The sequence below is a fragment of the Physella acuta genome, unplaced genomic scaffold (genome assembly GCF_028476545.2).
Source record: "Physella acuta isolate Inbredline_101_S28 unplaced genomic scaffold, ASM2847654v3 ptg000048l, whole genome shotgun sequence".
Classification (NCBI taxonomy): Eukaryota; Metazoa; Mollusca; class Gastropoda; family Physidae; genus Physella; species Physella acuta.
In genome coordinates, this window is record NW_026731568.1 from 75,929 (window position 1) to 103,311 (window position 27,383).

Below are 27,383 nucleotides of genomic sequence, written 5' to 3' on the forward strand. Positions count from 1 at the left end.
GAAACAAGTAAATTCTACTTCACTTGCCTCGTAGACCGTCATGTTTGAAAGGGAACTTACTGCCGAACAAGAAATGCATACTTTGTATTTCTTATGAGTGTTGGCTAAGCTAACTCTAAAGATACTCGATGAAGGGGTCCCTCTGGCATACTATTATTCAATGAGGACGTTCTGCCGGTAGACTTAGTCTCTAGGGAAAGCATAATGACGGGGCTATTATGTCGGGAGCCAAAAAGGCGGAGCCGTTTTGTCAAGAGCCTAAATGACGGGAGCCTATTTGTCGGGAGCCTATATGACGGGGTTCATTTGTCGCTGGCTCTTTTGACGCAGTCGATTTCACGGGGCTCTTATGTCGGGACCGTTTTGTCATTGGCCGTTTTGACGCCGCACGTTTCTAAATTTCAGGCTAGACGTTTCAATATTTTCAACAGATCTATTCTTCCTGTAAAAGATGTCTTCAATCGTTTATCCCTTTTACTCCCAATTTATCTAGCTAAAGTAACCAACTTGATGTAATTTATCACCATACGTGTAATACCACCAGAGGCGTCGCGAGGCGGGGGCGGGGGTTGCGGACGGCACCAGGTAGCACCAGTTGCGGATGGGATGACACCATGGCGAAAGTTGCAAAATATATATAAGAAATATGCTTTTTTGTCAGCGCAATTAATGATTAATTAGAGTTAATTCCCCTATATTAATAACTGAATACAGATAAACATCTGCACTATTAACTGTACACACCTTAAAACTTCACCTGAGGGGTGGGATGAAGAGTAACACCAACTAGAAACTTTACAGCGGAAAAAAGACTTTGTTGATTATTTTGAAAAACTAATAAATCAATCAACGATTGGGGATGGGGTGACTCTGAAATCTAATAATTTACGAAAAAGGGTTATTTTTTACATATGAATAAATAAGTGGATTAATATAACGTGTGCAATTTTTTTTTTTCCGGGGGGTGGGTCATACATCATGAGATGCCGCAACGGTTGACACCGGACCTAGCGACGCCACTTAATACCACATTATGCAAAAAAGTATTAAATGATACACTTTTTCCAAGAATATTCAATAGCTGCAAACTATATGCACTTACCAGCAAGAAAAAATCCAAGAAAAATGAGCAATAGCATTGTTTTGTTTTTGTGTGCAATAAAATGATGTAGGCCTACTAAATCCGTAAAAGCTACAAAATGTGAATGAAAATTAACATTTAAAAAATAATTTTAATAAAATACAAAAAAGTAAATAATTCCTTATACTTTTAATGTTTACAATTATATATATATATATATATATATATATATATATATATATATATATATATATATATATATAAACGTATATGTATAAATGTATAGACCGTCTATAGATATGCCACTAAAAGAAACGCAGTTTACCATTTTATGGTTGAGATTTAAGGACTTAGTTCAAAACGATAATAGGAGTAAAACAAAACCATTGAATTTTATCGATTTTCTTTTGAACTATTTAATTGAGTTTCTAAGTAATTGTAAATATTTAGTTCGATGCCAACATTATTTATTTCTGGATGGCTAAAGTACAAAACGATTGTAGTACGAAATCAATATTCTTTTTTAATTGTAAATTTCATGTATTCAACTAAAAATATTTAACGTAAATTAAATGTTAAGATAATAACGTCTTTCAATGTATATATCTATCTATCATTCCGTCTACCAATGTATCTACCTATCTATCGGTGCTTCTTGTAATCGTTTCCCTGAAACACGTTCACTGACCCTTCACCCAAGGAAACATAATTTAAATAGAAAATATATGAAGAAGACACATGATTCCGCCGTTAGGTGATTGCTCATATGAAACTGGCGAGGTTCGATAACGCCAAAAACATTAAGAACCACTGAACTAAACTAAGTAAAAAAAGTGTAGGATATAAGCATTGAACACCATATAGGCCTATTAGCTACGGTGAAATCAAACCTAGCATGTAATTAACAGCTTTCAAAGATGTAGACAGGAACTGTACCATTGACTCTAAAAAAAATGTGAAAAAAGATAGGTCCAAGGCTTTACTAAACTCCCTATCCAGTTCATGGTCGAATTTCACAAAACATTCAAATACATTACAGGCAACCGTTATTAACTTTACATATTTATATATTAATAGTGTTGAATATAAAATATTATTACAGAATGGAATACAATACAATACAATGTAAAGTAATGTAATGTAATATAAAATAATGTGATGTTACGCACTGCAGTGTTGTTGTGTGTGTGTATTTGTGTTTTGCGGAAGTAGTTTCAAATTTTATTTAATTATTCTCCGAAAAAGGCCAATAATCTTAAGTTGTCGTAGGGGGAGCGGCTGCTCCCCTTGCTCCCTCCCTACGTACGCTACTGCCTCACATTAGGGTTTAAGAAGGGTTGTGTTTGAGTGGGTGAGAGTATAATAGCTAATCCCAAAAGTCCCGAGTTCGGACCCGGTGAGCTGAGGCTGGTTATCATGGGATAACCCCCCATCGAGGAAAGAATGCCAGAATCAAACAACTTCTGTCTTGATAATTGCTATTGGGTGGACACCGGCTATAGAAACAAATTCAGAAAGAAAAACAGACTGAAGTCGGACTAAACGGGCCACAAGGCGCATACCACTTTTAATTTATTGTCTTGGGGTTATACCCTCTAGTGTTGCAATTAAGAACGAAAAACAAAATAAAGTCTTTAAGAAGTAGAAAAAATAATCATCTAAAATTATTTGTATAAAACAAGAAGGTATATGAAATACTTTGGTTCCTTAAAAATCCCTGTACCCAGCAACTCAAATTAAGGTATAAAGTATATAACAGGATTGTATATAAAATCAAGGACAGATCGCAAAATATCATCGATAGAATAGACAGAAAAGCACCAGGAAATACAAGACATAACTGCAGTTGCTACTATTCGTCATTAGAAACATTAAAAAATATTAAACAAACCATCAAAAAAGCATTACAAAATATTAGACAACTGCAGAAGTCATAGGTTATCACGTGACAAAACTCAAATCCACTTAACATAAGACTGAAGTAACCGCATTTATACCAAAGCAATGAGAAAAATAAATGTAAAGGTGCTGACATTTTTGACGACGACCAACTTATATGAGAAGCGTTAGCAGCCAAAGTACAAATAAACAAAGCAAAATAAATACTGTGCGGAAGGATTGCCTTACTCTCTTTTTGTTGCAAACGTGTAATTCATGTGATTATAATTGAATGGAACATTTTTGAAAATTTCAAGACCAGCATCCGTCGGTTTATGAACTAGCATTTAGAGGGTTAAACGGATCTTATTTTCATTTCGCTTGTCGTCGCACTTTGCCAGCTAGTAGTGGGAAACCACATTAACCCTTGAGCGTCCACGGTGCTGCCGAACTTGCCGTTCAAATTGGAGTGCTGGCAGTTCTCAAACCACCATCCACCGTTATTGGCGCAGCCCGTGTTGGCCCAGTCAAAGGTTGAGAACCCCTGATTTTCGCGGATGTCGAGCCCATTGCCAGCATCCCCGTAGGTTGAAGTAAACTGTAGCTTGTTGTTCAGTGACTCGTCCGACAGCTGAAATCCAGAATAAACTTGGTAGTAGCTGCTCCCATTGTAGGTGATGTCGATTCTCATGTCGAGTAGGCTTTTGGAGCTGATGCAGTAAATGTTCTCATTGCCCAGGTAGAAGTTGCCATTGCCGTAATCCCAAAAGCCCTTCTTGTAATCTTCCCAGCTCCGGTTAAACGAGACATCCACAGACACACGTCTCTGTATAACGGTCCAGCCTCCCCCACTTGTGGTTGTGTCACACATGACCACTAGCTATTCATCAATTATAATCATTAGTTCTGCTAGTCTCTCCGCCAGAAACTCGATATAGCTATCACTAGGCATGCTGCCCAGCTTCGCTTAGGCTTTAGAAAACATTGAGAATTTGAATGCTTAATTAATTCGCCCGAGGGTCGGTCTACGACCTCAGGAGTTATGAAGAGGTTCCTACGTGGACATTTTTTTTCGATTTATAGCTCATATAAGTCGTCGGTCAGTCGAGGTCAGTTTTGACCCCCTCATCGTAGACTTTTCGGCCAACCGACCAAATTTGAAGCGCCTGCGGCGCCGGGAAGTGCCCTATCGGGCACCCGACAACTTTGCTTTATATATTATAGAGATTAGCAAATTGCATAGATAAACAAAGATTTCAATAAAGTAATTAAGGCCTGAAATACTTTAGTATAGAAATGTATTATTTGAATATATTCTAGATCTAGGTAGGGTCTACATCTGTGCAAGTCTAGTTTTTCCGTAGATCTAGATAATCTAGATCAAGATCTAGAATATCTAGATCTAGAATATCTAGATTTAGAATCCTAATAGAATTTCTTTTTTAAGTTTAGCCCGAGCAAAATTGTATTGTATAAATTTTATAGCGTACGTAGATCTAAATAATATTTGAATTCTTCTTCTTCGTTCTTATTTGAATGAAATGGTTTATTTCTTTTAATTCTAAACTCGGAAGATGACGTCATCAGTTTCGTGCTCTTTTTTTTAGTGTAAACAATAAGCGACGTCATTGTTAAATGCGTTCTTGTACCTAGTTTAAACTTTTTTCCGGTTGCATAATTAAAATTGTTTTTCTACATTCGAATACGCCTTTATTTTTTATTTTTCTTCTTTAAAAAATTGTGGTTATACATTTTAAACATCTAACATATTATTTTCAACAAAAGTCTGTATAAAGTTCTTCATATATCGCTGCAGTTTCTGATGTGATGTCCGGCGAAAATATTTTGTGGACAGAGAGAGAGAGAGAGAGAGAAGTGCGCACATAGGCCATTATATATTAGGATAATAGCTTAGATGGTTTTTCAATAGCATTGAATGAAAGGGACTTAAAATAAAACAATTTCTAGTTGTATTTGCCACACGTTGGTTCCATGAAGTTATGATGCTGTGAAATTCGAAGCGACATTTTTTTATAGCGTTTGCTGTGGTAACGATTTTTTTCCATGTACGATTTCTTTAAAATGAGAAAAGAGAAACACCACCATTTGGGTTTTTGTATTGTTTTTACAATTGAATGTCTGATAAATTTTATTATATTTAAGAACTAAAAATTGAAGGAATGAGTAACACATTTTGGTTATAAAAAAGAAAAACGACAAAATCATAAGTGATAGTTTGACAAAGTTTATTTATATTGATAAATATTGAAACGGTAAGATAAAGACAAACAGAAAAAATAGGTAAAGTGTGCTAAAAGTCTGTATAAAGGATTTAAATATTAAACATATCATCGGTACCAACATGGAAAGATAACATTGAATGTTATTTTGCTATTATTTTTCTCGTTGAAGCCAAACATTTGTTACGTTGCCTCTTGGTTTCACACACACGAAAGTTCCTGGCCACTTCATGTAAATGGGAAAGTGGTCGAGTAGTAGTGCTTTAGTCGTGGGTTACAGAGTATGAGAGTGGGAAGTCTATGGAAATGTTATACAACGGTTTATAAATTTGGCGTTCAGTGAAAAGTTGCAAACTAAATGGTATGACGATGTTGAATTATTAGAGTTAAAATGGGTGTTATCACAAAATACAGATCTGAAGCGAATGAAATAAAAACGATGGAAGAAAATCTCGGCTACCAAAACATATGTTGCACTGCAAAAGGAAACAAATTTACAAGAAAACACTAATGTAACTTTATCTGTAATGAGATTGCACCAAACGTTTTGCAAAAACGAAGGCATACGGTTTTTAAAAATGAGATGTAATAAGCAATTTAAACGGACCTTATTTTCATTTCACTAGATGTCGCACTGTACCAATTGGTAGTAGGTTTCCAAACTAGCCCAACATATTCTGCAGTGGTACCAAACAACCCATTTAAATTTGCCTGGAAGCAACTCTTAAACCACCAGCCTGAACTATACCAAACAGCACAGCTTGAATTCCTCCGATCAAATGTCGAGAACCCCTGATTTCTGTGGACACCAAGTCCATCTCCCGCGGTACCAGAATTGGAATTGTATTGTAGTGTGTAGTTGTTCGCCTCGTCCGACAGCTGAAATCCAGAATAAACTTGGTAGTAGTTGCTCCCATTGTAGGTGATGTCAATCCTAAGTTCGTGTTGACTTTTGGAGCTGATGCAGTAAATGTTCTCATTGCCCAGGTAGAAGTTGCCATTGCCGTAATCCCCAAAGCCCTTCTTGTAATCTTCCCAGCTCCGGTTAAACGAGACATCCCCAGACACACGTCTCTGTATAACGGTCCAGCCTCCCCCACTTGTGGTTGTGTCACACATGACCACTAGCCCAGAGGTCAGTCGCACCACTTGTCGGGAATTCCCGCTCGGCACATCTTTGCACGTTCTGTAAGTGGGAATATTCTGTGGGTCAAAGGTTGGGTTGTTGACAGTAGGTATAGCGCTGCCTAAAACAGACAGAAAATAAAATAATTGTAGAACAAAAATTTAGTTAAATCGGGACCAGTAGGTCAAAGTTTGGGTCAGGTCTACGTCTAGGTGTGTCTTTGGGTTTGTCTTTGGGTTTAGGAAAAGTATTAGCTTTACAAAAAGTATTAGGTATAGGTTTAGGTTCTGGTTTAGGTTAAGGTTTCGTTGAAGGTCTAGTGTAAGGATTAGTTTTAGGCTTAGGTTCAGGTTTTAAACCTACCTGCGCAAGCTGTGACGTCACACGAGCTCAGGTTCCCATTGGCTAGGAGCGCGACGTTCTCCGTGGTGTTACATAGCTGACTGTCGGAGTGGAGGGTAGGTTGGGGTTTGGTGACCGATTGGTTCGTTGGGAGCAGCCAAGAGCCTGGGTACAGGAAATAGAAACATTAGGGCACGTGCACATCTGATGTACGTCTTGGGTGGAATCCACTCGTATACATTTATATAGAAAACAATAGCGACTTTTAATACAAAGGCAATCAAAAGTGTAGTTGCGCAGTATTAATATATTTATATATATATACATATACATATATATATACATATATATATATATATATATATATATATATATATATATATATATATATATATATATATATATATATATATATATATATATATATATATATATATATATATATATATATATATATATATATATATATAAAGTATGAGGGGGGTGCAAATCGAAAGTTTGAGGGGGGTGAAAATCACAAGTCTGAGGGGTGGGGGGTGCAAATCGAAAGTTTGTCCCCGGGTAAAAATTGGAACCCCCCCCCCCCCCTTTGAGACGATCCTGGCTACGCCACTAGGTGTTGTCGTTTTTTTCGTTTTCTTATAGTAGACTGGGCATATGAGGCGTATGTAAAGACACGATATGGCGTATTGCTCAGGACAGACATTTAAAAATGAATTAAGGTGGATTCGGCCCACGACGTACCGTAAAGATTAAATAGGCACTATTTTTGTTACTTTTTAGGCAGTTTAGAATAATATTATGTTTAGAAAAAAATCTTGCAATTTTTCGGTGAATAAAGCATGGAAAATAAAAGAAGTAGCGGGATAATTGTAAAAAAAAAACATCGCGTAAGTAAAAAGTCAAAGTATTAAGTAACAGTGTTATAGACCATCAATGCATATAAAAATATCATTAAACTATTAAGAAGCAGTGCTATAGACCATAAATGCATATAAAAATATGGTTAAAAATCAAACTTCCACTTGGTGTCAAAATATTTTTTTTATCTTATGTATAAAAATATGTATATATATATACGCATCATTACGTATTGTCAACTAGATATTTACATCAAGGAAAACACTATAATACAGAAATAGCTCTATCAAATGACAAGTCGTCATTACCTAGCTGACATTTGCCTGACATCTTGTCATACATGAAGCTGTAGCAGACCTTCTGTGACCTGGTACAACGCATGCTGCACTGGACTCGGCTGCTGACCGTGTACTCCTCACCTATAAACAACATCATTCTCTGTGTCTTGTCCTGTGCAGTGAAGTGTCGTTCTATAGCCTCACCTGCTAGACATATTACGGCAGTAAATTATATCTCTATAGCCCCACCTACTATATATATTAGAGCAATAAAGTGCCTCTCTATAGCCTCACCCACTAGACATATAGCAGAGTAAAGTGTCTCTCTATAGCCCCACCTGCTAGACAAAATTGAGTCTGCTAGAATTGACATGATATCACGAGGGTTCCCAGAAAGAACCGCAACGGTAAAAAGCGCAACGGAAAAAAGCGCAAAACAAAAATTAAAAACGGAAAAAAGCGCACACGTAAAAAAGCGCACAGAGAAAAAAGCGCAAACAGAAAAATGCGCAACCAGAAAAAAACAACGAAAAATGTGCAAAAGAGAAATTTAGCACAAAGACCATATGGACTAGATGACACATTTATACATGACTGTTAGGGCTGCTGTGAGAGTGTTGTGTTTGATCACGTGATCTACTACCATTTAAAGCTTACCACTACCATCTGCATTCCCATCACCACCATACGGGCAAAAAATAAAATTAAAATTGAAAAAAAAAATTAACATTGACGTAATGGTCTAGAACCTGTGCCACCCGCATGAAAGCCGATTACACTAACAACTTAGCTATTTAACTCGTGACGTCACAGATGAATTTTTATACTATACTTTAATACTTTGAGTCTCCTTATGCAACTTGATTTACGCGCATAGATCTAGATCTAAGTCTAGTAGTAGTAACTTTCAAATTAAATTTTATCTTAAATTAGCCAAACAAAGATGTATATAAAATAAAGAAGGTCTGAAATTATCTAGATCTAGATAGAATTATCTAGACTAGATTCTACGACTCGTTTGCTTAAGTCTTAGTCTTAAGTCTAGATCTAGATCTAGTTGCGTAACTCTTGCTAGATCTAGAATCTAGATCTAGAATCTAAAAATTCTAGATCTAGAATCTAGATCTAGATAGATAAATCACAAAGATTTATATCAAGTATTTAAGGACTAAAAATGTATTATGATTATAAAAGTGATTATATTTTTATTTAATTAATCTTTGGTATGTAGGCCTATCTAACTAATCTTTTTTTTTACCTAGATTCTAGATCTAGATCTATAAATAATTTGCTTGGTCACATGATATTTTTAGATCTATAAATAACTTTTTTGGTCAGATTGTAGAGAAATTTATTGTAAAACTAAATGAAAAAGACAGTTGAAAATGTATATAAGTGTTGAAACGTAATAAAAACAGCAAACGGACGTATTGTTAAAGTTATGGCCGACAGAAAATTAGATTTAGAACGCGTTAACTCTTTACAATTCTCAGATTTAGTAGAAAAATATTGGAGTACACTGGTCTCAATTGTAAAATGTCCACTAGACATTATTAAACAAGGAAAGTATATAATGTTATGCACCATTTTTTAGGTAATTGAATAGAGAATCAGCAGAGATTAAAAAATCCAATGTAGCAGGTATGGTCTTGAGGGCACAATTAATTAATTAATTAATTAAATTTGATTTTACTTTTTTAAAAACAATTACATGAAAAACACCAAGAACAAAAAAAATAAGCCAAGTCCTATAATGAAACAAAGTAATGTTTATTGGATAGATAAATCATTTCTGCATTTAAAAAAGGTGATGTGATGCATTTAGGACAAGAACTAAAAAAAATATACAATAAACAATAACATGACCTGTGTAAGGGGAAATAAGTAAAAAAATTATAAAAAAAAGTAATCTGCAAAGAAATTAATATAAAATAGGATAAGGTTATTGATAACAAAATAAAAACAACAAGATTCAAGAAGATTCATGAAATTATAACAAACAGTTACTCTTTTTGTGAATACAGATATGTATCACAAGTGCGACACTTAGTGCTGACCCCCCCCCCCAATATTTATTACTTATAATCCTGAATACTAATTGCTTGATCAACATACAACTGTGTATAATTACCTCCTACCTATATTCTGCTGTTTACCTTTACTGAACCATTAGCTGTCTTATAGCTTGACATCACAGACTGTTTTATTATCGCGCCACTCAACTGTTACAATGTCACCCTCGCTAAACCATAGCATGTCACCTCTTTTTGAAACTTTTTCAAAAGACCTATCTTTTAGGGCAATAAGAAAACCTTTCCTATTTTTATAATTGTGCCACAAACACCAATTCCACATTTAAAAGATCTTTAAATAGTTTAAGTTTAGTGTACAAGTTGTCAAAAAATAAAAGATATACCGCACGCAAGACTGATTGTGACAATATGGTAACTACATCATAAGATAAGCCAGAGGTGGAAGTCTGTGGTGTCTTGTCTTCAAACATCAGCAAACCTAAAAAAATAACTCATTTATAGATCTATAGTTAAATTTTACCACCTTTTGTAAATAGGTCTTGTAAGTCCACATTGTGCTGCGTAATGGTTGGTATACATAACAATAGTCTTCACCATATCCACTGTAAAGTACAGCTTGACGAAATGACACAGGGCTTAGGGATTCCCTGGCAGCTCTTTTAGTTAAAATGTCCCCATTGACTAAGATGTGTTCCATGTTTCTTAGCAGGTTGGAATCTAGGATCTGGAGGTCCACCATCTACATCAGGATGCTGTCTTGGGTCTGAAATCAAAACAAAATATATGTTGACTTGGCTAGATGATTTATTATAAATATAGGCCTAATACTTAGAATATAAAATAATGTAATAGCTATAAAAACAAGAGAATATTGAAATACTTAAAATATATATTAGAAACTAAGCAACTATAGCTAGTTAACAGTGAATACAAAGCAGAAATATTTAGACAAAGCTACAAGATACTAGAGCATACACTGTAAACAGCTCCTTAGCAACCATTTTTTTTTATTTACTGGTGTGAATGGTGCATTTTATTTTATTTTTATTTAATATTTTATAAATAATATAAATACTTCATATTATATCGATATTTCCAGAAGAGGCTGGTGTAATTAATATGAGTGTTTGTTATAATGATTAATTTCATGGTGGGGCAATTTAATTAAAAATGTTCAGTCTTAACATTGAGAAAAAAAAGTTGTCAACTCACCGATGCCTGTCCCTATGTTGTGTTGATTTATTAACAGAGATATTTCCCAAATCATCGTTTGAATCTTCGAATTCTGTTTCCACAATATCTTCATCAGACGATTCATCACAAAATCTCATATCACTTGCGGTGTTAAACATTTTATTTTCATTTAATTCGAAGAGTCTGTCTCAAATCGACTTCACTAAAAATCCAAAATGGCGTAAGCAAGGCATTCGCGGTTCAAGCGTTTTCTTTCGCTTTTTTCATAATAAGAAAATAAGTTTCGCATTTTATGTGCGTTTTTTATGAATGCTAAAACAATTAGGAAAATAATGCAATTTTTAAAAAATAAAAAAGCTTAGGAATTATTATTAAAAAATACACATTTCTGCGTCGATTATAAGAACGATAGCTAAGGGAGAGAATTGAAAAGAGTTAAACTTTTGAATGGGCCTATGATGGAAGCCGCCATTTTAATGTACTAAAAAGTAAACAAAAAACTGTGACGTCACGGTTCCGTCGAGTCTAGTGGTTTTTCTAATCTTTTTAAAAAAAATGTGGTTAATCTAACTATGAATAAATCAATAAATTAATTAACGTCTTTAAATAAATGTGTGATTAACAGTCTGTCTGCAATCAAAAATTTTTCTCTACCTACATACTATTTTACAGCCCCCCATATAAAGCAGTTTCCTTACAGTAAGAAATCAGACAAACAAACAAAAAAAATTATTTAAACATGCAAACAAACTTGAGTTTTAGTAAAATACTAGACTACCCGTCATCCGTTGGATAACTGTGGGATTCGGGGGTCTTCCATCAAATACATCACGTCTGTCACTCAGAGGCATAGCAACCCTTCCCGGCGCCCAGGCACAAACTTTTCGATTTGAACCCCCCCCCCCCCCCCGCAGGATTTCGATTTGCAACACCCCCCCCCCAAACTTTTGATGTGCACCCCCCCCCCCTCAAGATTTCGATTTGAACCCCCCCCCCCCCACTCAAACTTTCGATTTGCACCCCTCAACCTTTCAATTTATTTTTCCAACCCATTTTGGCGCCCCCTAAGGTCGGCGCCCGGGGACATATGCCCCCCCCTCCTCGCTACGCTACTGCAGTGTCACTTATCGTCACAAAAAACAGACCCCACATTCAAAAATATGTTTTTTATCTTTTAAAAACACCGAAAACATCCTTCATATACTGACGTCACAGGTGACCTACTCAACTCTACTTCACCTGCCCAGTGTCCCGCCAAGTCTCAGACAACATGTTTTTATCGTTAAAAAAAACGATTCCAGCCGAGCATGTCTCTGACCACACTATCCTTTCATATGCTTAGGACAAAGAAACAGATGAACTCTACTTCACCTGCCCTGTATGCTGCCAAGTTCAGATAGGCAACTTTATCATTCACATCTAAAAAAGAATTGAAAAAAAATATCATTGACGTATTGGTCTAGAACCTGTGCCACCCGCATGAGAGCCGATTACACTACCAACTTAGCTATTTAACTCGTGACGTCACAGATGAATTTTTATACTATACTTTAATACTTTGAGTCTCCTTATGCAACTTGATTTACGCGCATAGATCTAGATCTAAGTCTAGTAGTAGTAACTTTCAAATTAAATTTTATCTTAAATTAGCCAAACAAAGATGTATATAAAATAAAGAAGGTCTGAAATTATCTAGATCTAGATAGAATTATCTAGACTAGATCTAGATTCTACGACTCGTTTGCTTAAGTCTTAGTCTTAAGTCTAGATCTAGATCTAGTTGCGTAACTCTTGCTAGATCTAGAATCTAGATCTAGAATCTAAAAATTCTAGATCTAGAATCTAGATCTAGATAGATAAATCACAAAGATTTATATCAAGTATTTAAGGACTAAAAATGTATTATGATTATAAAAGTGATTATATTTTTATTTAATTAATCTTTGGTATGTAGGCCTATCTAACTAATCTTTTTTTTTACCTAGATTCTAGATCTAGATCTATAAATAATTTGCTTGGTCACATGATATTTTTAGATCTATAAATAACTTTTTTGGTCAGATTGTAGAGAAATTTATTGTAAAACTAAATGAAAAAGACAGTTGAAAATGTATATAAGTGTTGAAACGTAATAAAAACAGCAAACGGACGTATTGTTAAAGTTATGGCCGACAGAAAATTAGATTTAGAACGCGTTAACTCTTTACAATTCTCAGATTTAGTAGAAAAATATTGGAGTACACTGGTCTCAATTGTAAAATGTCCACTAGACATTATTAAACAAGGAAAGTATATAATGTTATGCACCATTTTTTAGGTAATTGAATAGAGAATCAGCAGAGATTAAAAAATCCAATGTAGCAGGTATGGTCTTGAGGGCACAATTAATTAATTAATTAATTAAATTTGATTTTACTTTTTTAAAAACAATTACATGAAAAACACCAAGAACAAAAAAAATAAGCCAAGTCCTATAATGAAACAAAGTAATGTTTATTGGATAGATAAATCATTTCTGCATTTAAAAAAGGTGATGTGATGCATTTAGGACAAGAACTAAAAAAAATATACAATAAACAATAACATGACCTGTGTAAGGGGAAATAAGTAAAAAAATTATAAAAAAAAGTAATCTGCAAAGAAATTAATATAAAATAGGATAAGGTTATTGATAACAAAATAAAAACAACAAGATTCAAGAAGATTCATGAAATTATAACAAACAGTTACTCTTTTTGTGAATACAGATATGTATCACAAGTGCGACACTTAGTGCTGACCCCCCCCCCCAATATTTATTACTTATAATCCTGAATACTAATTGCTTGATCAACATACAACTGTGTATAATTACCTCCTACCTATATTCTGCTGTTTACCTTTACTGAACCATTAGCTGTCTTATAGCTTGACATCACAGACTGTTTTATTATCGCGCCACTCAACTGTTACAATGTCACCCTCGCTAAACCATAGCATGTCACCTCTTTTTGAAACTTTTTCAAAAGACCTATCTTTTAGGGCAATAAGAAAACCTTTCCTATTTTTATAATTGTGCCACAAACACCAATTCCACATTTAAAAGATCTTTAAATAGTTTAAGTTTAGTGTACAAGTTGTCAAAAAATAAAAGATATACCGCACGCAAGACTGATTGTGACAATATGGTAACTACATCATAAGATAAGCCAGAGGTGGAAGTCTGTGGTGTCTTGTCTTCAAACATCAGCAAACCTAAAAAAATAACTCATTTATAGATCTATAGTTAAATTTTACCACCTTTTGTAAATAGGTCTTGTAAGTCCACATTGTGCTGCGTAATGGTTGGTATACATAACAATAGTCTTCACCATATCCACTGTAAAGTACAGCTTGACGAAATGACACAGGGCTTAGGGATTCCCTGGCAGCTCTTTTAGTTAAAATGTCCCCATTGACTAAGATGTGTTCCATGTTTCTTAGCAGGTTGGAATCTAGGATCTGGAGGTCCACCATCTACATCAGGATGCTGTCTTGGGTCTGAAATCAAAACAAAATATATGTTGACTTGGCTAGATGATTTATTATAAATATAGGCCTAATACTTAGAATATAAAATAATGTAATAGCTATAAAAACAAGAGAATATTGAAATACTTAAAATATATATTAGAAACTAAGCAACTATAGCTAGTTAACAGTGAATACAAAGCAGAAATATTTAGACAAAGCTACAAGATACTAGAGCATACACTGTAAACAGCTCCTTAGCAACCATTTTTTTTTATTTACTGGTGTGAATGGTGCATTTTATTTTATTTTTATTTAATATTTTATAAATAATATAAATACTTCATATTATATCGATATTTCCAGAAGAGGCTGGTGTAATTAATATGAGTGTTTGTTATAATGATTAATTTCATGGTGGGGCAATTTAATTAAAAATGTTCAGTCTTAACATTGAGAAAAAAAAGTTGTCAACTCACCGATGCCTGTCCCTATGTTGTGTTGATTTATTAACAGAGATATTTCCCAAATCATCGTTTGAATCTTCGAATTCTGTTTCCACAATATCTTCATCAGACGATTCATCACAAAATCTCATATCACTTGCGGTGTTAAACATTTTATTTTCATTTAATTCGAAGAGTCTGTCTCAAATCGACTTCACTAAAAATCCAAAATGGCGTAAGCAAGGCATTCGCGGTTCAAGCGTTTTCTTTCGCTTTTTTCATAATAAGAAAATAAGTTTCGCATTTTATGTGCGTTTTTTATGAATGCTAAAACAATTAGGAAAATAATGCAATTTTTAAAAAATAAAAAAGCTTAGGAATTATTATTAAAAAATACACATTTCTGCGTCGATTATAAGAACGATAGCTAAGGGAGAGAATTGAAAAGAGTTAAACTTTTGAATGGGCCTATGATGGAAGCCGCCATTTTAATGTACTAAAAAGTAAACAAAAAACTGTGACGTCACGGTTCCGTCGAGTCTAGTGGTTTTTCTAATCTTTTTAAAAAAAATGTGGTTAATCTAACTATGAATAAATCAATAAATTAATTAACGTCTTTAAATAAATGTGTGATTAACAGTCTGTCTGCAATCAAAAATTTTTCTCTACCTACATACTATTTTACAGCCCCCCATATAAAGCAGTTTCCTTACAGTAAGAAATCAGACAAACAAACAAAAAAAATTATTTAAACATGCAAACAAACTTGAGTTTTAGTAAAATACTAGACTACCCGTCATCCGTTGGATAACTGTGGGATTCGGGGGTCTTCCATCAAATACATCACGTCTGTCACTCAGAGGCATAGCAACCCTTCCCGGCGCCCAGGCACAAACTTTTCGATTTGAACCCCCCCCCCCCCCGCAGGATTTCGATTTGCAACACCCCCCCCCAAACTTTTGATGTGCACCCCCCCCCCTCAAGATTTCGCTTTGAACCCCCCCCCCCCCCCCCCACTCAAACTTTCGATTTGCACCCCTCAACCTTTCAATTTATTTTTCCAACCCATTTTGGCGCCCCCTAAGGTCGGCGCCCGGGGACATATGCCCCCCCCTCCTCGCTACGCTACTGCAGTGTCACTTATCGTCACAAAAAACAGACCCCACATTCAAAAATATGTTTTTTATCTTTTAAAAACACCGAAAACATCCTTCATATACTGACGTCACAGGTGACCTACTCAACTCTACTTCACCTGCCCAGTGTCCCGCCAAGTCTCAGACAACATGTTTTTATCGTTAAAAAAAACGATTCCAGCCGAGCATGTCTCTGACCACACTATCCTTTCATATGCTTAGGACAAAGAAACAGATGAACTCTACTTCACCTGCCCTGTATGCTGCCAAGTTCAGATAGGCAACTTTATCATTCACATCTAAAAAAGAATTGAAAAAAAATATCATTGACGTATTGGTCTAGAACCTGTGCCACCCGCATGAGAGCCGATTACACTACCAACTTAGCTATTTAACTCGTGACGTCACAGATGAATTTTTATACTATACTTTAATACTTTGAGTCTCCTTATGCAACTTGATTTACGCGCATAGATCTAGATCTAAGTCTAGTAGTAGTAACTTTCAAATTAAATTTTATCTTAAATTAGCCAAACAAAGATGTATATAAAATAAAGAAGGTCTGAAATTATCTAGATCTAGATAGAATTATCTAGACTAGATCTAGATTCTACGACTCGTTTGCTTAAGTCTTAGTCTTAAGTCTAGATCTAGATCTAGTTGCGTAACTCTTGCTAGATCTAGATCTAGAATCTAAAAATTCTAGATCTAGAATCTAGATCTAGATAGATAAATCACAAAGATTTATATCAAGTATTTAAGGACTAAAAATGTATTATGATTATAAAAGTGATTATATTTTTATTTAATTAATCTTTGGTATGTAGGCCTATCTAACTAATCTTTTTTTTTACCTAGATTCTAGATCTAGATCTATAAATAATTTGCTTGGTCACATGATATTTTTAGATCTATAAATAACTTTTTTGGTCAGATTGTAGAGAAATTTATTGTAAAACTAAATGAAAAAGACAGTTGAAAATGTATATAAGTGTTGAAACGTAATAAAAACAGCAAACGGACGTATTGTTAAAGTTATGGCCGACAGAAAATTAGATTTAGAACGCGTTAACTCTTTACAATTCTCAGATTTAGTAGAAAAATATTGGAGTACACTGGTCTCAATTGTAAAATGTCCACTAGACATTATTAAACAAGGAAAGTATATAGTGTTATGCACCATTTTTTAGGTAATTGAATAGAGAATCAGCAGAGATTAAAAAATCCAATGTAGCAGGTATGGTCTTGAGGGCACAATTAATTAATTAATTAATTAAATTTGATTTTACTTTTTTAAAAACAATTACATGAAAAACACCAAGAACAAAAAAAATAAGCCAAGTCCTATAATGAAACAAAGTAATGTTTATTGGATAGATAAATCATTTCTGCATTTAAAAAAGGTGATGTGATGCATTTAGGACAAGAACTAAAAAAAATATACAATAAACAATAACATGACCTGTGTAAGGGGAAATAAGTAAAAAAATTATAAAAAAAAGTAATCTGCAAAGAAATTAATATAAAATAGGATAAGGTTATTGATAACAAAATAAAAACAACAAGATTCAAGAAGATTCATGAAATTATAACAAACAGTTACTCTTTTTGTGAATACAGATATGTATCACAAGTGCGACACTTAGTGCTGACCCCCCCCCCCAATATTTATTACTTATAATCCTGAATACTAATTGCTTGATCAACATACAACTGTGTATAATTACCTCCTACCTATATTCTGCTGTTTACCTTTACTGAACCATTAGCTGTCTTATAGCTTGACATCACAGACTGTTTTATTATCGCGCCACTCAACTGTTACAATGTCACCCTCGCTAAACCATAGCATGTCACCTCTTTTTGAAACTTTTTCAAAAGACCTATCTTTTAGGGCAATAAGAAAACCTTTCCTATTTTTATAATTGTGCCACAAACACCAATTCCACATTTAAAAGATCTTTAAATAGTTTAAGTTTAGTGTACAAGTTGTCAAAAAATAAAAGATATACCGCACGCAAGACTGATTGTGACAATATGGTAACTACATCATAAGATAAGCCAGAGGTGGAAGTCTGTGGTGTCTTGTCTTCAAACATCAGCAAACCTAAAAAAATAACTCATTTATAGATCTATAGTTAAATTTTACCACCTTTTGTAAATAGGTCTTGTAAGTCCACATTGTGCTGCGTAATGGTTGGTATACATAACAATAGTCTTCACCATATCCACTGTAAAGTACAGCTTGACGAAATGACACAGGGCTTAGGGATTCCCTGGCAGCTCTTTTAGTTAAAATGTCCCCATTGACTAAGATGTGTTCCATGTTTCTTAGCAGGTTGGAATCTAGGATCTGGAGGTCCACCATCTACATCAGGATGCTGTCTTGGGTCTGAAATCAAAACAAAATATATGTTGACTTGGCTAGATGATTTATTATAAATATAGGCCTAATACTTAGAATATAAAATAATGTAATAGCTATAAAAACAAGAGAATATTGAAATACTTAAAATATATATTAGAAACTAAGCAACTATAGCTAGTTAACAGTGAATACAAAGCAGAAATATTTAGACAAAGCTACAAGATACTAGAGCATACACTGTAAACAGCTCCTTAGCAACCATTTTTTTTTATTTACTGGTGTGAATGGTGCATTTTATTTTATTTTTATTTAATATTTTATAAATAATATAAATACTTCATATTATATCGATATTTCCAGAAGAGGCTGGTGTAATTAATATGAGTGTTTGTTATAATGATTAATTTCATGGTGGGGCAATTTAATTAAAAATGTTCAGTCTTAACATTGAGAAAAAAAAGTTGTCAACTCACCGATGCCTGTCCCTATGTTGTGTTGATTTATTAACAGAGATATTTCCCAAATCATCGTTTGAATCTTCGAATTCTGTTTCCACAATATCTTCATCAGACGATTCATCACAAAATCTCATATCACTTGCGGTGTTAAACATTTTATTTTCATTTAATTCGAAGAGTCTGTCTCAAATCGACTTCACTAAAAATCCAAAATGGCGTAAGCAAGGCATTCGCGGTTCAAGCGTTTTCTTTCGCTTTTTTCATAATAAGAAAATAAGTTTCGCATTTTATGTGCGTTTTTTATGAATGCTAAAACAATTAGGAAAATAATGCAATTTTTAAAAAATAAAAAAGCTTAGGAATTATTATTAAAAAATACACATTTCTGCGTCGATTATAAGAACGATAGCTAAGGGAGAGAATTGAAAAGAGTTAAACTTTTGAATGGGCCTATGATGGAAGCCGCCATTTTAATGTACTAAAAAGTAAACAAAAAACTGTGACGTCACGGTTCCGTCGAGTCTAGTGGTTTTTCTAATCTTTTTAAAAAAAATGTGGTTAATCTAACTATGAATAAATCAATAAATTAATTAACGTCTTTAAATAAATGTGTGATTAACAGTCTGTCTGCAATCAAAAATTTTTCTCTACCTACATACTATTTTACAGCCCCCCATATAAAGCAGTTTCCTTACAGTAAGAAATCAGACAAACAAACAAAAAAAATTATTTAAACATGCAAACAAACTTGAGTTTTAGTAAAATACTAGACTACCCGTCATCCGTTGGATAACTGTGGGATTCGGGGGTCTTCCATCAAATACATCACGTCTGTCACTCAGAGGCATAGCAACCCTTCCCGGCGCCCAGGCACAAACTTTTCGATTTGAACCCCCCCCCCGCAGGATTTCGATTTGCAACACCCCCCCCCAAACTTTTGATGTGCACCCCCCCACCCCTCAAGATTTCGATTTGAACCCCCCCCCCCCCCCACTCAAACTTTCGATTTGCACCCCTCAACCTTTCAATTTATTTTTCCAACCCATTTTGGCGCCCCCTAAGGTCGGCGCCCGGGGACATATGCCCCCCCCTCCTCGCTACGCTACTGCAGTGTCACTTATCGTCACAAAAAACAGACCCCACATTCAAAAATATGTTTTTTATCTTTTAAAAACACCGAAAACATCCTTCATATACTGACGTCACAGGTGACCTACTCAACTCTACTTCACCTGCCCAGTGTCCCGCCAAGTCTCAGACAACATGTTTTTATCGTTAAAAAAAACGATTCCAGCCGAGCATGTCTCTGACCACACTATCCTTTCATATGCTTAGGACAAAGAAACAGATGAACTCTACTTCACCTGCCCTGTATGCTGCCAAGTTCAGATAGGCAACTTTATCATTCACATCTAAAAAAGAATTGAAAAAAAATATCATTGACGTATTGGTCTAGAACCTGTGCCACCCGCATGAGAGCCGATTACACTACCAACTTAGCTATTTAACTCGTGACGTCACAGATGAATTTTTATACTATACTTTAATACTTTGAGTCTCCTTATGCAACTTGATTTACGCGCATAGATCTAGATCTAAGTCTAGTAGTAGTAACTTTCAAATTAAATTTTATCTTAAATTAGCCAAACAAAGATGTATATAAAATAAAGAAGGTCTGAAATTATCTAGATCTAGATAGAATTATCTAGACTAGATCTAGATTCTACGACTCGTTTGCTTAAGTCTTAGTCTTAAGTCTAGATCTAGATCTAGTTGCGTAACTCTTGCTAGATCTAGAATCTAGATCTAGAATCTAAAAATTCTAGATCTAGAATCTAGATCTAGATAGATAAATCACAAAGATTTATATCAAGTATTTAAGGACTAAAAATGTATTATGATTATAAAAGTGATTATATTTTTATTTAATTAATCTTTGGTATGTAGGCCTATCTAACTAATCTTTTTTTTTACCTAGATTCTAGATCTAGATCTATAAATAATTTGCTTGGTCACATGATATTTTTAGATCTATAAATAACTTTTTTGGTCAGATTGTAGAGAAATTTATTGTAAAACTAAATGAAAAAGACAGTTGAAAATGTATATAAGTGTTGAAACGTAATAAAAACAGCAAACGGACGTATTGTTAAAGTTATGGCCGACAGAAAATTAGATTTAGAACGCGTTAACTCTTTACAATTCTCAGATTTAGTAGAAAAATATTGGAGTACACTGGTCTCAATTGTAAAATGTCCACTAGACATTATTAAACAAGGAAAGTATATAGTGTTATGCACCATTTTTTAGGTAATTGAATAGAGAATCAGCAGAGATTAAAAAATCCAATGTAGCAGGTATGGTCTTGAGGGCACAATTAATTAATTAATTAATTAAATTTGATTTTACTTTTTTAAAAACAATTACATGAAAAACACCAAGAACAAAAAAAATAAGCCAAGTCCTATAATGAAACAAAGTAATGTTTATTGGATAGATAAATCATTTCTGCATTTAAAAAAGGTGATGTGATGCATTTAGGACAAGAACTAAAAAAAATATACAATAAACAATAACATGACCTGTGTAAGGGGAAATAAGTAAAAAAATTATAAAAAAAAGTAATCTGCAAAGAAATTAATATAAAATAGGATAAGGTTATTGATAACAAAATAAAAACAACAAGATTCAAGAAGATTCATGAAATTATAACAAACAGTTACTCTTTTTGTGAATACAGATATGTATCACAAGTGCGACACTTAGTGCTGACCCCCCCCCCAATATTTATTACTTATAATCCTGAATACTAATTGCTTGATCAACATACAACTGTGTATAATTACCTCCTACCTATATTCTGCTGTTTACCTTTACTGAACCATTAGCTGTCTTATAGCTTGACATCACAGACTGTTTTATTATCGCGCCACTCAACTGTTACAATGTCACCCTCGCTAAACCATAGCATGTCACCTCTTTTTGAAACTTTTTCAAAAGACCTATCTTTTAGGGCAATAAGAAAACCTTTCCTATTTTTATAATTGTGCCACAAACACCAATTCCACATTTAAAAGATCTTTAAATAGTTTAAGTTTAGTGTACAAGTTGTCAAAAAATAAAAGATATACCGCACGCAAGACTGATTGTGACAATATGGTAACTACATCATAAGATAAGCCAGAGGTGGAAGTCTGTGGTGTCTTGTCTTCAAACATCAGCAAACCTAAAAAAATAACTCATTTATAGATCTATAGTTAAATTTTACCACCTTTTGTAAATAGGTCTTGTAAGTCCACATTGTGCTGCGTAATGGTTGGTATACATAACAATAGTCTTCACCATATCCACTGTAAAGTACAGCTTGACGAAATGACACAGGGCTTAGGGATTCCCTGGCAGCTCTTTTAGTTAAAATGTCCCCATTGACTAAGATGTGTTCCATGTTTCTTAGCAGGTTGGAATCTAGGATCTGGAGGTCCACCATCTACATCAGGATGCTGTCTTGGGTCTGAAATCAAAACAAAATATATGTTGACTTGGCTAGATGATTTATTATAAATATAGGCCTAATACTTAGAATATAAAATAATGTAATAGCTATAAAAACAAGAGAATATTGAAATACTTAAAATATATATTAGAAACTAAGCAACTATAGCTAGTTAACAGTGAATACAAAGCAGAAATATTTAGACAAAGCTACAAGATACTAGAGCATACACTGTAAACAGCTCCTTAGCAACCATTTTTTTTTATTTACTGGTGTGAATGGTGCATTTTATTTTATTTTTATTTAATATTTTATAAATAATATAAATACTTCATATTATATCGATATTTCCAGAAGAGGCTGGTGTAATTAATATGAGTGTTTGTTATAATGATTAATTTCATGGTGGGGCAATTTAATTAAAAATGTTCAGTCTTAACATTGAGAAAAAAAAGTTGTCAACTCACCGATGCCTGTCCCTATGTTGTGTTGATTTATTAACAGAGATATTTCCCAAATCATCGTTTGAATCTTCGAATTCTGTTTCCACAATATCTTCATCAGACGATTCATCACAAAATCTCATATCACTTGCGGTGTTAAACATTTTATTTTCATTTAATTCGAAGAGTCTGTCTCAAATCGACTTCACTAAAAATCCAAAATGGCGTAAGCAAGGCATTCGCGGTTCAAGCGTTTTCTTTCGCTTTTTTCATAATAAGAAAATAAGTTTCGCATTTTATGTGCGTTTTTTATGAATGCTAAAACAATTAGGAAAATAATGCAATTTTTAAAAAATAAAAAAGCTTAGGAATTATTATTAAAAAATACACATTTCTGCGTCGATTATAAGAACGATAGCTAAGGGAGAGAATTGAAAAGAGTTAAACTTTTGAATGGGCCTATGATGGAAGCCGCCATTTTAATGTACTAAAAAGTAAACAAAAAACTGTGACGTCACGGTTCCGTCGAGTCTAGTGGTTTTTCTAATCTTTTAAAAAAAAATGTGGTTAATCTAACTATGAATAAATCAATAAATTAATTAACGTCTTTAAATAAATGTGTGATTAACAGTCTGTCTGCAATCAAAATTTTTTCTCTACCTACATACTATTTTACAGCCCCCCATATAAAGCAGTTTCCTTACAGTAAGAAATCAGACAAACAAACAAAAAAAATTATTTAAACATGCAAACAAACTTGAGTTTTAGTAAAATACTAGACTACCCGTCATCCGTTGGATAACTGTGGGTTTCGGGGGTCTTCCATCAAATACATCACGTCTGTCACTCAGAGGCATAGCAACCCTTCCCGGCGCCCAGGGACAAACTTTTCGATTTGAACCCCCCCCCCGCAGGATTTCGATTTGCAACCCCCCCCCCCCCAAACTTTTGATGTGCACCCCCCCCCCCTCAAGATTTCGATTTGAACCCCCCCCCCCCACTCAAACTTTCGATTTGCACCCCTCAACCTTTCAATTTATTTTTCCAACCCATTTTGGCGCCCCCTAAGGTCGGCGCCCGGGGACATATGCCCCCCCCCCCTCCTCGCTACGCTACTGCAGTGTCACTTATCGTCACAAAAAACAGACCCCACATTCAAAAATATGTTTTTTATCTTTTAAAAACACCGAAAACATCCTTCATATACTGACGTCACAGGTGACCTACTCAACTCTACTTCACCTGCCCAGTGTCCCGCCAAGTCTCAGACAACATGTTTTTATCGTTAAAAAAAACGATTCCAGCCGAGCATGTCTCTGACCACACTATCCTTTCATATGCTTAGGACAAAGAAACAGATGAACTCTACTTCACCTGCCCTGTATGCTGCCAAGTTCAGATAGGCAACTTTATCATTCACATCTAAAAAAAAATTGAAAAAAAATATCATTGACGTATTGGTCTAGAACCTGTGCCACCCGCATGAGAGCCGATTACACTACCAACTTAGCTATTTACTCGTGACGTCACAAGTGAATTTTTATACTATACTCTGAGTCTCCTTATGCAACTTGATTTACGCGCATAGATCAAGATCTAAGTCTAGTAGTAGTAACTTTCAAATTAAATTTTATCTTAAATTAGCCAAACAAAGATTTATATAAAATAAAGAAGGTTTGAAATTATCTAGATCTAGATAGAATTATCTAGATCTAGATTCTACGACTCGTTTGCTTAAGTCTTAAGTTTAGTTTTTCTTGCTAGATCTAGAATCTAGATCTAATCAATAGCTACGCTAATAGGCCCTGGAGCAAGCATTTCAAAATTACCATATTCCAAACAAAGATTTATATAAAATAATAAAGGTCTAAAATAGTTCAGTATATAGAAAATCATTATTATCTAAATCTAGGTAGAATTATCTATATTTTAGATCTACGACTGAGCTATATTTAGAATTTACGTTTATAATTTAGCAAAATTACCGGTATCGAAGCCGCGTATAAATCTTAAGATACGCAAATAGGCCCTGGCTCCAGCATTTCAAAATTTGCATAGTCGAAACAAAGATTTATACAAAATAATAAAGGTCTAAAATATTTTAGTATATAGAAACTCATTATTATCTAAATCTAGATAGAATTATCTATATTCTAGATCTACGACTGATTTGCTTAAGTCTCGTTTTTTTTGGATTGTATTTATAACTAATAAATCTTTGATTTGACCTAGATTCTAGATCTAGATCTATAAATAACTTTCTTGGACAGATTGTAGATCTAGAGAAATTTATCGTAAAACTAAATGAAAAAGACAGTTGAAAATTGATATAAGTGTTGGAACGTAATAGATACAGCAAACGGACGTATTGTTAAAGTTAAAGCCGACAGAAAATTAGCTTTAGAACGCGTTAAACATTGGAATGGGAACACAATCTTCTTCGATAGGCCGCCATTATTGATGTAAAAAAATAAACACATCATGTGACGTCACTGTTTCCGTCGAGTCTAGTGGTTTTTGTAATCTTTTTAAAAAAATGTGGTTAATTTACCTATGAATAAATCAATAAATTAATTAACGTCTTTAAATAAATTTGTGATTAACAGTCTGTCTGCAATAAAAAATTATTATCTACCTGCATACTATTTTACAGCTGTCCACGATGAATAGAAGTATTCACAATACTCGATCGGACAAACAAAAAACGAAAAAAAAATATTCAAACATGTAAACAAACTTGAGTTTTAGTAGTATATAGATAGATACTTACCATCAGTAAAACAGATTATAATCAAAAGAATACCAAGACTGAACATGTCTGTCTGAAGCATGTCAAATGTAATAAAACATCGAAGTCACAGACTTCTTGGTCCGGAGTGAATCAAATCTGTTGCATGCGACTTGACTCTTTGCTTTCAACACCAATAGTGTTTTACGAGAATGCTCTTTTCTTTTATTTAAAAGAATACTTCTTTTCCTTGATCTCTCAACGATACAAACAAACATTTATTCATAGTGCATGAAGTGAAACATCGATTTTTCTACAAAACGTCATTTCATTGCATTTACCGTATTGATTGACCATGCACAGAGATTTTCGATAGTAAAAACTTATAAATTAGTTACTGTGTTTTGGAAAGTTTCTTTTTGCTACAGTCAACAATAAGAATATGTAACACATTTCATGGTTACCAGTCAAGGGGGATAAATTATAAGTTATAATTTATTGGGTACGGCCCCTGTGACCTGTGGGACCGCAAATGTTGATGCAGTTTTTTATTGCTCTTCGGTGAGCGATGCTCGTCCCCGTGTTAAATGTCTTGTGACCTCTAGGACTCTAGGTAGTTCGTACAAGTGTCCGAGTCATTCAGACCCGAGGCTGCTGTGAACACGGACGGTGCTGTTAAGTAGGTCATGTACACCTAATGAAGGTAAATTATGTAATACGAGCCGACCCGCGGCGTACGCCGCTATTTAGTTGTTTTATTTTCTACTTTTCAGTAATTCATAATTTGTGAATTCGACAGTACAACTGCTGTCACTGAAAAGATTTGCTTCAAAACACTATCAGTAGCTCGTTAAGGACGATTTCCCCCACCCCCCTCCTTTCCCCCACCCCCACCCCCTGTAAGCAGCCTCCTCTTAGTTACCTACCCTTAGTTTAAAATCGTTTCAAACTAAATTATATGCCCCTAATAGATGTCACTAAACATTTAGCGTGAACCACAGCTCACCAGACCATGTAATATGCCTAGAGAGGAAGAGAGGGGACTGCAAGGCGCGCTTACAGCTTGGTGTTTTCTAACGTCTCCAAGAAGAGTATATATATATATATATATATATATATATATATATATATATATATATATATATATATATATATATATATATATATATATATATATATATATATATAGATTACTGTACTATTCCTACTAGTGCTGCATGTTGCAGGCTAGGTATAAAGTATCTTAGTTAGATTATTTATTTGTATTATTCCTGCTAGTGTTGCATGTTGCACACTAATAAAGTCAAGTATTTATTTAAGTATTTATCAGTGTAATACTTATTGGTAGTTGTTGGCAGTATTGTGTACTGGACTTAACATATTTTATTACACCCGTGTAAATATAGTCGTATATGGCTTGGATGTTAATGACTAGCTGTAAACGTATTGCAAATAAAGCCAGTATCTAACAACAACGGCGTCCTTTTGTCGTGTGTTATCTCGCAGGGTCAGCCCTATTACAATATCTGTTTTTACTAGTATAACTCACAGAGGTTAGAATAGTGTAATTTTCTTAAGCCTTTTTTATTTAAATGAATGATTAAAAAAATAATATGGATAGTTTTTTAAAGTTTCATTTTTCAAACGTATCAATTTAATTAACGTCATGTGGAGTAAACAAAATCAAAGAAAATGTATCATCCTTCATAAAAACTTAGAAGTGAACAAATTAATTTTAATACACTTTGTTAATTTATTGCCAATTGCTTCCCTTGATAGATCACCAAAA

The 27,383-nt window shown here is 34.1% G+C and overlaps 1 protein-coding gene and 4 long non-coding RNA genes across 5 annotated transcripts; all 5 read right to left on the reverse strand.

The window, feature by feature from the left end:
• Positions 1-5,796: 5,796 nt before the first annotated feature.
• Positions 5,797-8,179, reverse strand: LOC131944553 (ficolin-2-like). Its single transcript, XM_059305242.1, has 4 exons — positions 8,101-8,179; positions 7,837-8,010; positions 6,689-6,832; positions 5,797-6,446 (listed from the first exon to the last, which is right to left on the reverse strand). Exons 1-4 carry the CDS (start codon positions 8,177-8,179, stop codon positions 5,797-5,799), a joined length of 1,047 nt encoding a protein of 348 aa, XP_059161225.1.
• Positions 8,180-9,559: 1,380 nt separating this feature from the next.
• LOC131944514 (uncharacterized) lies at positions 9,560-11,258 on the reverse strand. Its single transcript, XR_009387031.1, has 2 exons — positions 11,052-11,258; positions 9,560-10,602 (listed from the first exon to the last, which is right to left on the reverse strand). It is a non-coding gene; the product is annotated as an uncharacterized LOC131944514 (long non-coding RNA).
• Positions 11,259-13,509: 2,251 nt separating this feature from the next.
• LOC131944520 (uncharacterized) lies at positions 13,510-15,208 on the reverse strand. Its single transcript, XR_009387037.1, has 2 exons — positions 15,002-15,208; positions 13,510-14,552 (listed from the first exon to the last, which is right to left on the reverse strand). It is a non-coding gene; the product is annotated as an uncharacterized LOC131944520 (long non-coding RNA).
• A 2,245-nt stretch (positions 15,209-17,453) lies between these two features.
• LOC131944525 (uncharacterized) lies at positions 17,454-19,152 on the reverse strand. The gene is made up of 2 exons (XR_009387040.1): positions 18,946-19,152; positions 17,454-18,496 (listed from the first exon to the last, which is right to left on the reverse strand). It is a non-coding gene; the product is annotated as an uncharacterized LOC131944525 (long non-coding RNA).
• Positions 19,153-21,399: 2,247 nt separating this feature from the next.
• Positions 21,400-23,097, reverse strand: LOC131944510 (uncharacterized). The gene is made up of 2 exons (XR_009387030.1): positions 22,891-23,097; positions 21,400-22,441 (listed from the first exon to the last, which is right to left on the reverse strand). It is a non-coding gene; the product is annotated as an uncharacterized LOC131944510 (long non-coding RNA).
• Positions 23,098-27,383: the final 4,286 nt, after the last annotated feature.